Here is a 19,057-nt window from a genome sequence, read left to right as displayed (position 1 = left end):
TGACCACGCCTCGTGAGCCGTTGCCCGTCGGCCATATGATGTCACCCGTGCTATCCGCTGCGTCACCGCCCACTCCACCACCTCATCACGACCATGGACTCTCACCTCCAGCCCCGCCAGTGTCTCCAGCCACGCCCATCGCCCCACCGGCCGCGCCTGTTGCTGGGCCTCCCTCTCCATCTCCGCCGCCTCCTGGCCCACCATCATCTGTTGGCTCCGCCCCTCCTGACTCGCCTGCCTCCTCGTCGGTGGATCAGCCCGCCCACGAGCTCTCGGCGTGGCAGCGTGAGTGGGTGGCCAAGTTCATCCCGGAGATGCCATGGGAGGAGTTTATAGATGCCCTGGGCCAACTAGTCGCCTCCGTGACGTCGGCATCTGCGCGGCCGGGGCAAGCTCAACGGGGGATCGCCGGGATGCTCGGTCTGCTCGTCCACCGATGGCTACACGACATCACGATGCCAAGGAAGCCACGCGCCTCCAGAGGCTATATCGCCGTGCTCCACGACGGGCGGTCCGAGAGGTGCTGATGGCGGCCTCGCCATTTTGCGGCATCCCGGGAGCAGCCATTGAGGACCACTTCAGGGACTGCTATTCTCCCAGGGATGGGTGCGTGGGGGCCCCGCCCCCTAACTCCCTTCTCCCTGCTGTGCCTCCACCACCGCTTCTGGAGGCCACGACCCCTGGGGAGGTCCTCTCCCTCCTCCGCCGGACCTCCAACACCGCTCCTGGCCCGGATGGGGTTAGATATGGAGTGTGGCGTCGTCGGGACCCGTCAGGACATGTTCTTGCCGCGGTGTTTAATGTCTGCTTGGCGGCCAGGCGGTTTCCGCCCGCCTGGAAGGTCTCGACGACCATTTTGATCCACAAGAAAGGTCCGGTGGAGGATATCTCCAATTGGCGGCCGATAGCTCTGTCAAACACCTGTGGGAAGCTCTTTTGTAGCCTCCTGGCCAACCGCCTCTCTGGGTGGGCCTCCGCCAACGGGCTCCTATCAGGGGCCCAGAAAGGTTTCACTCCCGCGGAGGGCTGCCTGGAGCATAACTTCCTGCTACAGGAGCTCCTTGATGAGGCACGTAGGCGGGGGGGAGAGCTTTGTGTTGCTTGGCTAGACCTAGCCAATGCATTTGGGAGTGTGCCCCACTCCTCTCTCTTCTCCGCCCTGCGCTCTGCCGGTCTGACCGCCGACCAACTGCGGCTCATCCGGGACCTGTATCAGGGCAGTGTCACTTCCGTCCGGCACAATGGCGGTATGACGGCCGAGATCCCCTTTGGTGCGGGTGTGAGACAGGGCTGCCCATTGTCTCCCCTTCTCTTTAATCTCGTGATGGAGACTTTGATCCGGCCCCTCGTTGCTATGGAGGACATCCATGGGGCCGACCTACATGGCACGCGCGTCAGTGTCCTGGCGTACGCGGATGACTTGGCCTTGGTTGCCAAGTCTGAAGCGTCGCTTAGGGCGCTGCTTGAGGCCGTCGTTCCGGCGGCCTCGTGGGTCGGCCTCAAGTTCAAACCCGCCAAGTGTGCCACGCTTCACGTGGCCAGGCGGACTGTAAGGCCAACCGAATTCATGATTGACGGTGCTCCTCTTAGGGTGCTTGGCGAGGGTGAGCCCTACCAACATCTGGGGGTCCCCACCGGGATGAGGGTGGACCAAACCCCGGTGGATACCATCGCGAGGCTTGAGGGTGAGGCCGCTGCTATATTCGGGAGTATGCTTGCCCCATGGCAGAAACTGCATGCCCTGCGCACCTTCCTGGTCCCGCAGTTAATTTTTAACTTTAACACTGCTAGGATCAGGAAGACGAGCCTGCGCGAACTTGACAAATTGATCAAGTCAGGGTGCAAGCGTGTTATGAACCTCCCGCAGCGTGCCAGTGCAGAGTTGATCGCGCTCCCCCCTTCCTGGGGTGAAGCCGGCCTCTTGCCGCTCTCTGACCTCGCGGACCTCTCGGCTGTGGCTCACGCCTTCCGCCTCTTGACGTCACCGGACCTTAAGATCGCACACCTGTCACTTGAGGGTCTCGCTGTCTCTGCTGGTCAGCGGACCGCGGCGGGAGTCGATATGGCGTTCCTCGTATCATACCTGAACGGGGAAATTGGCGGTGACACGAATGTTGCGACAACCTTTTCCTTGGCCCGGGCTGCTCTTAACCGCCTCTCCAAGCGCCTCCCCGACCTTCGGTGGGGGTGGTGTGAGGAGAGGAGAACTTTCCAACTGTCCGTCCCCGGGGAGAGGTCGACCATCACGGTGGACGGCGGCTCCCGGTCCAAGCTATCCTCTGTCCTGCGTCTTTCCCTGCAATTCCACTTCCGGTCCGTCCTTTCAAACAAACCGGACCAGGGCAGGGCCGTTCGTGTCACCGCTGGCTGCCCCTCCTCCAACCACTTCCTTTACGAGGGACGTCATACGCGATTCGCTGACTGGCGATTCATCCACAGGGCGCGGCTAAATGTTCTCCCCCTCAACGGTTGCAGACGGTGGGGTGCCGGCGACCGCCGGTGTCGCCGGTGTGGCCGTCATGATGAGACCACGGCACATGTGCTTTGTCACTGTTTGCCTACCATGTCCGTGGTCTCTAAGCGGCATGACGCGGTTCTTGACCACCTGATCGCTGCAATCCGTCCGTCGCCGGGGGTGGAGACGCGCCGGAATCAGCGTGTCCCTCTGGATCGCCTGCTGGCCAACCGTGAGGTCCCGGATGACTTGGTACGCCTCCGTCCGGATGTGGTGGTCATCGATGATTCCCGCAAAATTATTCGAATTATCGATGTCACCATGCCCTATGAGGACGGTTGGCGGGCTATAGTCGAGGCGAGAGAAAGGAAACACGCCGCTTACGCCCCGCTCGCCCGGTTCCTGCGCTCCGGCGGCTTCACAGTAACTGTGGATGCCTTTGTCGTCGGCGCGTTGGGGGCTTGGGATAGGGCTAACTGGGACACTCTGGCTCGCCTGGGTGTCTCACGGCAGTACGGTGTCGCCCTTTCCCGCCGTTGTGTCTCCACAGCGGTCCAATGGAGCCGGGACCTCTATGTCCAGCATGTGACTGGTGTGCCCCAGTACCGTCAAACTCGGGAACAAAATCTTGACCAGGATCGGTAAAAAAATTGTTGTTAGTTAAGTATCGATCCTGGTTTGAGAAGCGTTTGATGCATGTATTTATTATAGCTTTTAAGTCGTTTTTTAAACTTTTGTTTAACTTTTAAATCGCATGTTTTTTATTGACACTTGCATGTGACGTAGATTTTAGTATTTTAATTGTTTTAACCGTAGTTTATAGCATTGTTAACAGAGGCCTTTTAGAGTTTATATTGTTATCGTTTAAATTGTCTACTGTTGTTTATTAAGTCATTGTTATTGTTATTATTTATAAGATTACATCGTTAACTAGTTATAGCAACTTGCATGTTGCACCTGATCTGTACTGACATGTGAAAATTAATTAAATTGACTTAGATGATGGAAAAAAAAACAATAGCCGAAAAAATGAAAGGCCCAAAATATTTAAAACTGACATAAAATGCTTTGGAACTAACTTTTTGTAATATTAATATATTTCTATACACCTGTTACGATTTAAGTGGTATTTCCAGGTTTCTTCATAAAGATTAAAGGTGTCTAAAGCAAATTTTATTTCACTTATAGCGTAGGATTTGTCACTTTTAATGATATAAAGTATATTGAATGTAAAACTTTTACTGACGGAGCTCATGTTTCCGCTAAGAACTATAATATATTTCTCTGGAAGGTAGTCTCGCTGAGTCTGCTGTATCGCTGCGCCAGGTAATGGAGCACTGTATTCAGTGACAGAGACGTGCCGTATATCTTTATGTGCTTCAGGCGATCTATTTACCATCGATCCTTCCTCGTTTTCTGAGTTTACCTATACGATCCGGTGACACGACACTTCAAATAACCACATACGTATGTCGATGGAGACTTTAACAGCGATTCCCTTCACGTAATGCAAAGCCGATTCCCAATTCTGTGATGAAATCACAGATTGTATTGGGTAGGAAATTGTATGTAACCGTAGGATTTTTTTATTGGTACCATTGACCTTGTAATGTGTCGACTCTCTCTCTTATTCTGTTGATAGAATCCTCACTATAGCATGTGGAACAAGAGGACGGTGTAAATAAGAATTCAAAGGAAACTTAAAAAAAACTGTAAAAATATGCTTTACCAAATTCCCACACGACAAGATGTCGATTTTAAATCGTCAAATACAAAATATATAGTATTTCACTAAAGTATTTACATATTGGAGTTACATAGCAAGCTTATAATGCACTCTAATATTTTATTTTAAACCCTTTCAGTCCCACTGTCCATGTACATGGACATCAACTTTAGGATTTTTTTTTAATTTTGTTAAACTACTTTTATGCTGTTAAATCCCACTGTCCATGCTCATGGACTTGTTCTTTGCCAAAAAAAAAAACACCTATAAACTAGTTTTGTTGTCTTTGGAGTTCATTAGTAATGTTATTTTGGTTGACGTCAAGGGACAGCTGATGTTGTTGTTGACATAACCTCAATAAATTTGGAAGTAAAACAGCTGAGTAAATTTTTTCATATAAAAATACATATTTCTTGAAAGAAAAACATGCACGTAATGTTTTGATGTGAAATACGTGTATTTATCTTTATTATAGTGGTTTCAGGAATTTTCCAATAATATGGGTGTCCATTTACGTGGACACTGGGTTTTGCTTCAAGTCGGCAGGGACATTTAAAAATTAAATGTTTTCGATTTAGAAGGCCTTGGAATAGTGGATTTGTGATTTTTTGGTTACTGTAAGGGCGAAACTTCCAGTGTAAGTGTACAGTTTTAGGTTATGACAATTGGACTGTAGTAAATATGGACAGAAATAATAAAAAATCATCAGACATTTTAGATTTAATTGAAAATGGAAATTTATCTGAGCTTGATGATTTGAGTGAAAATGAGAATGAAGATGAAGCAGAAACTATCCCTCGCATTAGACCACCAGAAGATAATGAAGACGATGATATTGCAGACATTTACCTCCTGAATGATGAGATAAGTGATTTATTTTCTGATGTAGCCGTAAGTAACGAGATAACTTTGGAGAGCACATCTCGTAATTCTAGTATTAGGCCTATTGACGGTAATCATATGCCTAGTACATCGAGGGGTACTAATAACACTCTAGGCCTAGGCTTACCCAATCAAAATTCAGATAGGCCTATCGTATTACCAACAGTGGGTACACCACAACAAACAACCAGACCTGATCCTTTAGAGGATTTTATTCTAACAGAAAAAGATAATATTTGTTGGGTGAGAAAACATTTTCCTAAACCAATTTTTGAGGTTATTTCTGTTTCAAATGATGAACAACAAGCTATAGGCCTAGATGTAGGTGAACCTATATCGTACTTTAAAAAGTATATTACATCTGACATCATTGAAAACATAAAAGAAATGACAAATAGGTACGCTGTTCAAAAAGGCCATACATTTACAAACCTAACGGTAAATGAAACAAAGTATTTTCTTGGTCTTCAGATTGCAATCGGGACGATAGGATTTCCTCGCCTACGTATGTATTGGGAAGAAAGCTACAGAATTCCAATGTTTAGTAGTATGAGTAGGAATAGATTTTTTTCTATCCGAACAAATCTTCATTTAATAGATAATTTAGATATACCCGAAGATAACACAGATAAGTGTGAAAGTAAGACCAATATATGAAGCTGTGAAAAAGAGATGTCAGAAACTTCATGTAGAGAAATGTGTCGCTGTAGATGAACAGATAGTAGGTACCATTCACTGGAAATCTCAGCATGAAACAATACATAAAAGGGAAGCCAAACCCGTATGGGATAAAAATTTATTGCCTATGTGGTCAATCTGGCCTTCTTTACGATTTCATATTATATCAAGGTCCAACCACAGAATTTAATCCACAACTGTTGGAACGATTTGGGCAGTTACCCTCTGTCGTTTTGCAACTTGCCATAAACAATCTTCTAACAGAGCCACACTGTCTATTTTTTGATAATTTTTTGCATCCTATAATTTATTTGAAATATTACGGGATCTAAACATTCAAGCAGCTGGTACTATCCAGTTGCCTAGGTTTGGTCGTGTCAACAAAAAGAAAAAATCTGACACACGACCACCACTTAGACCCTTAGAAGAGATGAAGGCAACAGGACGGGGTACATGTGATGAAATATGTAGTGCTGACAATAAAGTCGCACTAATTAGTTGGTTTGACAACAAACTTGTCAACATGGCATCTAATTTTATTGCCGCAGGAACTCCAGTTACTGTTAGAAGGTGGGATAAAAAGGAAAAAGAGTATGTTGAAGTAGAAATGCCTGAAATAACTAAACTATATAATGAAAACATGGGAGGTGTGGACAAGTTGGACCAGCTGCTTAGCTACTATCGGACATTCATAAAATCAAAAAAATGGACACTGAGAATGATCACTCATGCTATTGATTTAGCAATAGGTAATTCATGGTTTGAATACAAAATTGATTGTAAAATGAATAAAATTGAAAAAAGAAATATTATGGACTTACTAAAATTCCGTACTAGTATAAGTGACCACCTTATAGATGTTGGACAAACAGCAACCATAAGGAAGAAAAGGGGAAGGCCTGCATCCACAGAAGACCTCCCTTCACATTCTACTTCAAAGGAAAGGACCAGGGAAGAAGTCCAACCCCCCAAAGCCATGCGTCGAGATACGGTAGACCATCTGCCAGAAGTTGACTCGAAAAAAGAGGCTACACGTTGTAAGAACCAGAATTGCAAAGGAAAAACCCATGTCTTTTGCACAAAGTGCCAAGTACATTTATGCCTTTTGTCATACAGAAATTGTTTTATTATGTATCACACATAAAGTATGTCAAATTATGATTTTTTATCATCTAATTTCGATGTTTTTGCAATTTTGTTTAATTATTTGAAATGTAAAGGTATAATAATAATAAAATATGTTATACTTCTTGTAGAATTGTTTTGTGTTATTTCAAGCCTCCCATTTAGTCATTTTTTTAAAAAAGGAGACCTTTCAATGTGACCACTTAAAATTTAAATGGCCCCCTTTCACTTTCATATAGTCCCACTGTCCATGTAGATGGACATACCCAAAAAATCAATAAAAAAAAAATTAAACTAAAAATTACATATGTGTGTTCAAAAAACCCCAAAGAACAGGTTTTTAATGAAAAAGAATTTTTTTGGACAAAAAAAAATAATTCGGGACTGAAAGGGTTAAATATCTATAGCTAAAAGTACTAGGATATTAAAAAATGTATGTATATTTTAAAATTTTCAATTGCATTATTTTTTAAATATTTACATCACTGCCTTCAATAAAAGCTATTTATAGAAACTAACCCTAAATACAAAATATGGTAATTTGAAAAAATGTTGTTTTAACATTGAATACAAGCAAATGAACAGCACTTTATATTTTCTAAAAATTTACATTAAATTAATTCTATAAAGTTTTTTATTGGATTCTTACGTTTTCATATATGTTTTAGATATGCATATTGTACCTCTCAATTTATACCTAATTTTAGAAAAACAAGTAATTTAGTGATTCACAAACGGACAGGAATTTACAAAAAAACGGTAACAATTAATTCTGAATAATTGGTTTTATTAGTTGTTATTGGACATTAAATCCTAAACACGATACAGAAAAACATGTAATGTATTTTTATGTACATAGTGTATTAATTGAAAGTAGTAATTTATTTTAAATTAACATTTTAGAGTTTTTTCTTTTCATATTATTGTTCTTGCTGTGTCTTATGTTTTACCACACTAAACCTAACTACTACATAGAGCAATATTACGTTTGTTTTACTTTCTCTTTTTATATTTTCTAAAATTCTCGGCTGATTGGGTGGGGGCCGGTTTCAATATTCTCTTCCTGAACCAGCTGGTTTATTCGGTTTGTTGTCTGCTCTGTTGTTGGATATGGGACTTTAGTAGTTGATTTGTTTAGATTTTTTTATAAACAGTTTTTTGTCTCATAAGATATTTTTGTATAATATTTATGGGTTAATGACCTTAATAATGAAGTGCCTTGCCTGAAATTACTTTTAATGCAAGTAACATCTTTCTGACTTCAATCAACGTAACGTTTAGCTTGTGCTAAGATTATATGTTAGGTTCATAACGTATGGACTCTAAAGTGTTTTTCCCATATTATGTCATATAACTAATGAAGTTTTGTCCAGTTAAGAAATAATTAAGTAAGGTTTTTATTATTATTAAGTACAGAGTTTTACCAGCGATCCGGCACTTGTTTGTATTGTTCATTCATTAATGGTCTCTCACGGTCTATAAGGTCTATCTATATGTATATATCTGTTATTTTTACTTACAATTAAAATAGTGTTAGTTATTAGATTAGGAATTTATTGTTGTATGACGCTTGCAATACAATTATTGTTCATTGTTTCCTGCAATAAAGAATATTATTATTATTATCAACTGTGCTACGTGGTAAAAATGTTAAGATATTTAAAGCAACTTTTACCAGTTTGTTAAACCAATGATTTTCACATGTTAAAAACAGTCCAACTATACTTTTTAATATTTTTTACAAGCAATACTACACTTAAAACACATATATTTAGAACAAACTCATACATCCACCACTTACTCAACTTAATAAATTAAACTAAACGAAACTCCCTTACAAATCGCTTGAAGCTTTCATTTTCCATCAACAATGTATCGAATCATTAGAGTATACCTTGAGAAATGGTTGGATAGGAAATAGAAACTCTTATTTGTTTTAATTCTCCCTCCCCTTCATAAAACCTACTTTTTGATTTACAACTATTTTTATTGGCTGAGTGTAAGCGATGCCTATTATACGATGGAATCAAAAAATGTCATTTGTGTCCATATGTCTATGTTTCCAAATAATACCTAGAAAATTAACTGGTCTACAGATTTCAAAGTTTATATAATATTTCAATTCTGTATAGGGAAGAGTGAGTCCTATTACAATGTATTTGACTCCATTGGATTTGGCTGAGCTTTTGGAAACATATCCTGAATGATAAAATAGGTGAATAAATTAATTAAAAAAAAAACAAGTTGACTAAAACTATATGTCAATTTTAATATTTATAATTTTTTATAGAGAAGAATGGAAAATAATAAAGTTTCACTGCTATAACCGGTAACCATATTTTATTTAAGCTCATTCTTGCTTTTTATTAACCTTCCCCTTCTCACTGGATTTATTATTTAATCATTGCTACACGTATATGTTGTAAAAGAATCTCAAAATGTATTTTTCTATATGCTTTTTAATATACAAGATACTAAATTTCTATATAGAAAAATTATTTTTATTATGCAGTAAAGTAAAGTAGTCTTATTTTATCAGGCGAGGTAGTTTTATTACAGTGCTAGTTTAAATATGGATTTATATGAGCGTTATTTAAGTGTCATTTTTTCTAATGATTTAATGTCTCCGGAAAGCTTTGGGGAAGCAGATATACCTGAGAGAAAATACCATCAATATTTCCTTATTTAAAGTTTTTTGTTCCAGCTTCTTCTTATTACATTGGTTATTTTAATTCCGTACACAATAAGTGCTCTATTTTACTATGTGAGATGTACTGTCGTTCAAACGTAGAAGTGAAAATATGGGAATTTCAATAACTTTTAATTATTTTTACATATAATTAAATACTTGTATAAATGAAATCCGTTCATATTACTGACAATCATGTCTCAGAACGTTTGCATTATTCCTGGTATTAAAATTATAATAGTCTTGATTCAATATTCTGCATGAGAATAGACTTTGAACATAATTCCACGTGATTTGTGGCCCAGAATATTATACAGACGCGAATTGTGCGAATTTATCTTCCTTTGCGAATGGAATTACAACTTTAACATCCAAAGTTATGTTTTACCTTGAGACCAGCTGAACTGAAAACTTTACTACTTTCTACAATAAAACCTTTAATTGTGCTTTTCAGTATCTATATAAATGTTTTTTTTTACTTAAAAAGGCCCCTAGTTTAGAAAAAACTATTACAATGAAGATTACGAAACATTGACTTTGAGTACGTATAATGATGGAAATTGTTTTAAATAACCCTTGTCGAAAGAATATTCTCTTAAAACAAACCTGTCTTTCACCATCCACTGTTATGCAATATTTTAAATCGGAAACAAACGTTTAAAGTTTTACTAAATATGATATCTGGTTAAACCTTTAACTTTTAAGCTGCACTTTTTTATAATTCGGTGAGAAAAGCTATAAACTAAATAAGAACACCATCCCGTTTCAACTTAATAAACACATTTTTTAAATTTCATATACATATTGTCAAAGAAAATTTCCCGTATAAATTTACTTAAATAGAGCTGAATTAATATAGACAGTCTGATAACCAAATATTAGTTTTACTTTTGAAGAGAAGGTTCAAATTTAGACCAGTTACGTATTTAAATTGAACCTAGAAATGTTTGTAATACTGACGAGATTGTCAACATTTCGACCCAACCTGGTTTGTTTGAGAATAAAGGTATTCTAATTTTCTTACTAAATATTTATAATGTAATGTTATGTATATCACACGCATACACACATTTATACATATAAATTTCATCACAGATATAGGTATGTGTTAACATATTATCGAATTTAAAATATTAAAACACATTATATTCTGTTAATAAAATATTAATTTTGAAGTATGAAAACCTGTTCAACCAAACCGAGAGATAAAACTTTAAACATACCAGATATGCCGCCTAAAGACATCGGCCTTTATTGCCAAACCACGCGTTTGTAACCACAAGACTATCATTTCACTGAAGCCAACATTAATTTCCTGAAGGTGTAAAGCTACCTCTCCATTACATTCTATATATATATATATTTTATCTACTATATTCAATCAACGAGGCACTTTTGAATTAACTCTACATTTAATTCAGTTTATAAACAATCTGTGGTAAAGAGTTCTATTAATATGGAAACATATTTTATAGAGTATACAATATTTCATCAAGTCATTTCTATAGAACTAAATATTTTACTTCAAAGCTCTATTATATTAATTAAATCGTATTATTTCTGACTATTAATGGTTATATGTTTAAGCACATAAAATTATATTTTTAATGTTAAAGTTATTAGACTGATATGAGCACAAAATATTATTATTTTTGTGTTTCAATAATATGTTTTACAGTAAATAAACGTTTTTTTTAAATGTAAATTTCCTGTTCACATTTTATAACCTGATTTTATAATAAATGCGTTCTTATATTGCAAAGATATTTATGGGGAATGTTTCTAACAACGGAGTTTTTATACCAAACCCTAAATTTCTATCAAATACTTTCGAGTTCGTGGAGATTAATTGTTTATTTAATTTAAAGCTTATAACAATTAATTACGATTGTTCCACGAATAGTTGTCAGCTTACAGTATGCAATGCAAAGATGAGGATATTATAGCCGCACATGCAATCATTCATATTCGTTGATATCTTAATACGTATCTCATTAATCTCGCCATAATTATTTTGTTACATTATACAAGTCAGAATATATTTGATAATACCGGAAGTCTTAATATTAACACCCACACCTCTCTTCAATTAATTGTCTTATGGATAGAGATGAATTTATCTACTGTGAGGGGCAGGGATTTTGATATGATCAAATGAGGAGTTTTCTGGTGTAAAAAGTTTTTGGCCCACCCAAAATAGGGTATTTTGGGAGTAAGTCAAAATTTTAAAATAAAAACCCCTATCAAGTGGCACAGTTCGCAAAGTAACTTTACTTAATGTGTCTCACATAATAACTGGTGACCAATGGCAAAACAAGCCATAGGTATTCTCATAACTTCCTAATGGGATTTGGTCAGACAAAACAAAACCTAATAAATGCTATGTTAATTATGGTTGTTGATATTTGATGATTATTGTAATAACTTGTTTTATGATTTCGTATCGTAAATTCTAAAAATAAATAGTAAGTGCATGTTTCATCTGCCTCACAATAAATGTGAAAAACATTCCAATTTAAATTATCCACCAACTTTGATTGAAAATCATTTTAGAACTCTAGTTTGCGCACCTCTTCTTCTTTTCTTAATATTTTACCTGATAGGTTTTCCTATTAAATATTTTTGACTTACCTTTATAATACTACATTGGGAGGGGAGAAGGGATGTTATGCAACAATCTTCATACATCATAGAACTACTCAGTTGATAATAAACATCTAAAATAAATCATGCCATCTTTGTTTATGAGAAAGTTAACAGGTGTTGGGACTTTTAAGACAACCGGTATAAATAAATTAATGTATTTACAATCATTAAATTTTTAGAAGTAGCAAAAGTCTTATTTAAATCTTATCAAACAATGAATCACAAAAATTAATAATGCAAACAAATTCACCCGGCAAGTGAGAGATCCGCATTCGAGTTCCGGTGGAGCAAGTAATTTTTTGTGATTAAATGTTTATTGAAATTAAAAACGTATTTAATAATGGAATATACGTGCGCGCGTGATCTCTAGTATAAACTAACCACCTTCGTACATTTGAAATTTGAAATTGAAATTAAATTTTACAAGGTAAATTGATTGTGCATGTCACTCCATGAGGTTTGGCTGAACACTAGTGAAAATATAAAAATCGTACTATGGTCAACGAGGTTACAACAAAAACATTGCAGAATTAAAACTTAAGATCTTTTATTGATATTTTTCCTTTTGATCCTGTAGAGCTTGATTGGTAAGTTCGTATATTGTAATAAGTATTTCTTATATTCTATTGGATCCTTCAATATTTATTGTATGTGCTTATTTGTTTACAGGCAAATAAACTGATATTTCGAGGATGATGCATGTTTTAGCATTATTCTGCTGAGTGTTGGCAATAGCCTACATAAAAATGATAAATATTGTTGAATAGATCTTGTGGTAACTGTGATGGTAATGGAAAATTCGTGAAATATGTAAATTACTTTGAATTAAAGTAGTATTACGCTACTTTTAAAAATGTGAGAGTAATACATTAAGCTAATGAAATGATCTATAGATTTAAAATAGTCTATGTAACCTTACCAAAGCCTGATAGGCGTCATGATGTATGATGCACTGCTACCTCAATTTAACGAAAGCCTTCTTCTCTAAAACGGTATAATTGTAATTCTCGACCAGTGACCATTTACACTTTTGCACCACGTTTAAAGTGATGTAAATATAAAATTCCAATGATGTATGACGAAATATTAGAAACAGTAATGTAAAAATTTAAAGTGAAAACCTTCAATATTAGTACGTGAAAAGTAATTATAACATTATAATATGTCACAATTAAAATCGAGAGAAATCCCGTATATTTACGACTCTCTGCTTATTTATTTATCCTTTATTTCCCCGACCAATAAACAGTTGTTTTACATAGTCTTGCCGCCTCACCAAGTTCAACAAAACTATATGGTACTTTGGACGGCTGAGGACCTGCGTTGAAAACAGCTATGATGTCACATTGATACAAATATTCAACTTTTAACTTTCATTTAATTTACTAAAGGCTATAAACTCAAATTCGGCTTTAGGGCAGCGCACTAGCTTAGATATCTTGGTTTGTATGTGTAATAAATTTGATCGAAAAAGTACAATTTTTTAAAATAATACTTAATAGTAATAGTTAAAATCAAACGCATATTTGAGTCCCTAAAAATCCTAATTAATTCTTCCCTCAGCAACGACGAATAGCAACCCTGTCACCAGGAAATCTGACAACGCCGGCTACCGGAATTCCCAAATCTCCTTATCTCTAAACAAATAAGCAAATAAAACCTGCCCTCAGTCAAATTCCAATATGTTTCTAGAGTGGACAGTGCGGTACCTCAATCCGCTACTCGCTTTAAACATGACTGAGGAGGTACGGGAACTCCGGCGCGCGGTACTGTGTGTGTGCTCCCCTTGTAGTATTCACGGTGTCGGTGTTTGTGATGTAAATAGTTATAGTGTGTGTCGAATGCTAGTGTGTTATAACAATTTGAAGTGAAAACCAATTAGTACGTGAAATAATTATAATTATAAAATAAAATAGTAATAAATTACATTATTTTATTTATTACCATAATCAACACGTATAAGTAATGTTAGAGGATAACTTTCAGTATTTTATTTATTGTTTTACTTAAGGGAAATAAAAACATTTGCATACCGATTTCGGAGCATAACAGCCAGGAAAGAAAGCATCATTGAAGGCACGCAGGAAATATCTGGTTCTGGTCTGAGTATGAATGTAATATACAGTTTTTTCTCAATATTTAATCAAAATATCTAGAACAATTTTTAATTTTATCTTTTATCAATCAATCAATCTTTTATTAAAAGAATATTAGTATTTCCAATTAATATTTAATGGTGGGTTAAAACTTTAATGAGCTGAACTAATTGAATGTATTTGTAAAATTTATAACAAGGCAAAAGCAAACATGGTGTTGAAAATGTTTGTTTTACTAGTATCACTTTTATTGCCCGTTACAATCCTAACGGCTGCTTTATCTCAATATCTAGAGACTTACTGTAGCGCTGTCGGCGTACAAACATCTGCTTTATAACGATACATTGTGTACGTTGTGAAGTGCTTAATAGGCTGTGAGATTTATGTATCATTTGTACATTTCCAATAAACCAACTGCACGATATGGGTCTAAGATATGAAGTATTTACATCTCTGTACCTTGTATAACAATGAAAACTGGCTGCAATTTTAGATAAGCGGCATAGGCTTTATCAGTCGAAGACAAATTAAAATTCATCGGAGAAGGAATCAAACCTGTTTACACAACTACTTAGATATGTTAAAGATGTTTGAGCATGTAATGTCAGTCTTAATAACTGATGGGTTCATTCAAATCAAAACTGCAAATATTAATTTATTCGTGCTTAAATTGTACAGACTTTGAATTAAATGTTTTTTATATTTATGCTGGAGAATGTTTGGTTGTTTTATCCTGGAGTTTTTTAAAATTGTGGTATTGATTTCATAGCCAATCATTTTGTTCCTTTTATACATTCCTCGAAGTATCATTAAATGTTAATGACAATTTAAAAGTTAGTAGTAAGACGTCTTTGTAACAAACTCAGTTGTAGTGAAAATAAGATTTTTAACTACGAATTAAATGAGAAGGGAGAAAATTTATAAGTTGACGGTTGTGAAGATTAAATTTTTGTTACAAACTTATGCTTCTACTCATTAAGATTATAAAATAAAAACTTACTAGATAAAATATCTTTGACAACTGCCACGAATCAAGTTATAAATGCAAATGTTGGTGACTGTCACAACAATAATAATGATACATTTGTAGAAGAGTATAGTCACGCGTTTTGATGAAGTACTATTTTTAGCACAGACTCATCAATCGATATATACGTTTTTATTGGCTATTGTCAGAGGTATTTAAATATTCTAGTTAAATTTGAATTGAATATCATTGTAGAACATGTAAATTCATTCCTCTCATGTTCACATGATAATTCTATATGAATCCCGTACTCTTATAAGTAACATCTTAACTTGTTTTAAATTCACAATGGTCCACCGTTAACAAATTTCACTTTCCATACAGTGATACACCTATAGAAAGAATCACATGCATCGCTCCACTTTAATATGTGTTCATGGTAACGCAGCTGAAGGTATCGTGTGCGATATTTCCAAATACCTACAATTGAAATTTAAAGCTAAAAAAGTATGGTTTAGTTCTTACTACATTGTTTACATTTTTACATGATATGTATTTAGAGTGGTTAAAAAATAGAATAACCAAGATTATTATGAACTTTTAAACATGTAAAATACGTTGAACTTTCACGGAAGTAATTATTTTGGATTTTGCATAGAAGCTTAAGCTCAGAACATGCTTAAAAACTTATAATAAAGTAACAATGACATGTAAACACACCCGTTTTTGTCTACAAAATAGTATTTTTAGGGTTGAGAATTCCTGAACATTACAATAGCAATTTGTAACATGTGCTGTACACATATATGCTTGAAACAAAGTGCAACAGTATTTAACTGAAACAGATTAAGCTGACTTATCCTGAATTTATTTATAATAACTTCCCAAATACACGTGTTATCTTTAATACAGATATTGTAATTTAAGACATAATTGGTAATACATTAGCGGAAGACACCAACTTAGGAATTAACTTTGTTACTCTATATAACTGAACGGTCCAATTCGTGTTGGCATAAAGTAGCTAAAAGCCACTGCAATCTTCCACTTGTAAGTAAAAACATCCACTGGCAAAAAGAATGATTAGGCACATCATACGCTCGGTTAGGCATGAAGTTTCCTTGTAGTGTCTTACACAAACAAAATATGACAGTCCAAAAATAGGACCATGTGTACAAAGTAATAAACTTATATAAATTGGTGATATTGTATGACAATGTGTTTATAAGTCATAATAACGACAGTATTCTCAATTATTTTATGTACACTACTAATGAGTTTTCAGAAATTTAAATTTTGGATAATGCTTTACACGTGGTTTGAGTACTTTTAAACCTCCCTCTTGCGTAAATTTATTATTTTACCTCTGTTATTTGTGTATTTTACTTATTGCTAAGATGTACTCTTGACGTTTTAAAGTTTCAAACGTATTTCTAATATTTTATTTATAATCACTTAAACGTACAGTTAAAAATTAAGTTTTCATCAATTGTAACAAATAGTGTCTGCTTTTACTATCACATTTGTATCGTAAAGTAGTTAATTAAATTTCATACAATGTAAATTTCGCAACCTAATCAGCCAGTATAATATAATATTATTTTACATCCAATGTTCCGGAACTAAATTATTGGGCGGAGTAACTACCTAATTGGCACGGGTATGAATTTTTTCTTCTAACCCTTTGTAGCAGCCCAACTACGTAACCGATCAGACCTCGCGCGCTTTGTCCGTAAGTAAAATTTATCTTTTCGTATTATTAAATTAGCCCTTTGATGATAAACGTATAAAATGGATGTAACGTAAGGTAAAGATGTGAATAGTAAAGTAACTTACCCTTGAAGATCGTTTATTTGCTTGATTGAGATAGATAAAGGTTGTGGCGTCGTCCTTATGGCGACAAGCACGTTGTTATAAATAGTAATTTGTATCATTAAATGGCTAATACCGTCGCGAATTTGTTTTAGGCGAGTTTACGTAGCTGATGTATCTCACGTGTTGTTTGAATAGATGGCTACCACTTCCCAACTCTACTCCTCTTCTAGAAATAACCGTTCTTAGACTACAGCTTCAATGTCTCGTGCCAAGACGCCGACACCCGGGTTGTGAGTCTACCTATTGCGAAGGGAAGTGAAATATTATTGTTTTGTAAAGTAAAACGTCGTACGCATAATTCAATAGAACATTGGATATTTTAGGCCCACCTAGAAGATATACTTTTTAGTTATTATATTCTAATTGGCAGCAACGTGGCTTTACATAACTTTTCATTTACCATCTAAAAGTGGTGCTTTTAAGTTTTCGTAATTAAACTGAACTTATAAGTAAACTTTGTATTTCTAGTATTTATTACTACGACCTCAGAAGTCACCACCCCCATGTGTTATCGTCATACGGTACACATTGTTATAGACAGTTAACCTCAAAGATGAAAGGTCTTAACTAGATTTCCCGCGATAAGCGGCTTCCTTAAACTACCTTCAGAAGAATCAAAGGGCTCTCAGGTTCCAAGATTTTTTGGAACTGTTAATTCTATAACAATCCTTTCAATGCCCTAGTTTCATTAGTAACATATAGGATTGTGCAAATCAGTTTAAACCCGTCAACGCGTTGTATACGAGGTATATCTATTAAATAACGGGACTGACGCTGCAGTGGAACGAGTGCGCATGCGTCAACCAACAATGACCAACAGCTGTGTAGTTTGAGACTTCCTCTTCAGAATGCAGTTAGTCTCGTTTCTGTAAACACCATCGTTGTGTCATAACCTTCATTTATGTAAGTGTTGTTATTTTGTTTTGCCGGAAAAATGGTTAGCGTAATAATAGAGCAACGAATTGTTATTAAATTTCACGTTAAACTTGGAAAAACCGCTACCGAAACCTATAATTTACTAAAAGAAGTGTATTTCAGTGAATGTTTATCGTGGATTCGTGTTTTTGAATGGTTTAAGCGTTTTCAAGATGGTCGACAAGACGTAAAAGATGATTTGCGGCCAGGTCGTCCTTCAACATAAAAAACGGAAGACAATACCTAAAAAGTTGCTAATTTGATTCGGTCTGACGGACGATTAAGCATTTGTGCAGTTGCTGAATCTGTAGGCATTGATAAAGAATGTGTACGGCAAATTTTACATGACAATTTGAACATGCGAAAAGTGTGTGCAAAAATGGTACCAAAAATTCTTACGATTGATCAACAAGCAGGTCATAAAAATGTTTGTACTGACACTTTGAATGCCATTGAAAATGACCCAAATTTATTTTAAAGAATAATAACATTTGATGAATCGTGGTTTTTTACTTATGATCCGGAAACGAAGCGCCAATCCATGCATTGGAAGTCCTCAACTTCACCGAGAGCCAAAGAAGCAAGAATGAGCAAGTCAAAATTTAAAGCAATGATGATTGGTTTTTTCGGCATTCGTGGGATTGTGTACCTTCACTGGGTTCCTGAAGGTCAAACAATTAATCAACATTACTATCTTGAGGTATTTAATAAACTACGTGAAAGAGTAAGGAAAAAACGACCCGAAATGTGGAAGGACAAATCATGGATTTTGCACCAAGACAATGCGCCAGCTTATTCCGCGTTATCTGTCAAGCGGTTCCTGACCAAGTACAGCATCCCAGTGTTAGAAAATCCACCTTACTCGCCAGACCTAGCACCATGCGACTTTTATGTTTTCCCTAAGGTGAAATCTGCATTGAAAGGTACGAGATTTGAATCCGTAGAAGCTGTTCAAGAAAAAGCGGCAAGACTCCTGAAAGAGTTGACAGAAGATGACTTTCAG

General features: G+C 36.5%; 1 protein-coding gene across 1 annotated transcript; it reads left to right on the top strand.

Moving 5' to 3' along the window:
• The first annotated feature begins 526 nt into the window (after nucleotides 1–526).
• On the top strand, nucleotides 527–6,755 carry LOC124366788. The gene is made up of 4 exons (XM_046823390.1): nucleotides 527–3,096; nucleotides 4,943–5,072; nucleotides 6,100–6,500; nucleotides 6,614–6,755. Exons 1-4 carry the CDS (start codon nucleotides 527–529, stop codon nucleotides 6,753–6,755), a joined length of 3,243 nt encoding a protein of 1,080 aa, XP_046679346.1.
• The last annotated feature ends 12,302 nt before the right edge of the window (nucleotides 6,756–19,057 follow it).

The sequence above is a fragment of the Homalodisca vitripennis genome, chromosome 7 (assembly GCF_021130785.1).
Source record: "Homalodisca vitripennis isolate AUS2020 chromosome 7, UT_GWSS_2.1, whole genome shotgun sequence".
Classification (NCBI taxonomy): Eukaryota; Metazoa; Arthropoda; class Insecta; order Hemiptera; family Cicadellidae; genus Homalodisca; species Homalodisca vitripennis.
The sequence above is the reverse complement of the archived record's forward strand: the minus strand, read 5'-3'. Positions and strand labels throughout refer to the sequence as shown.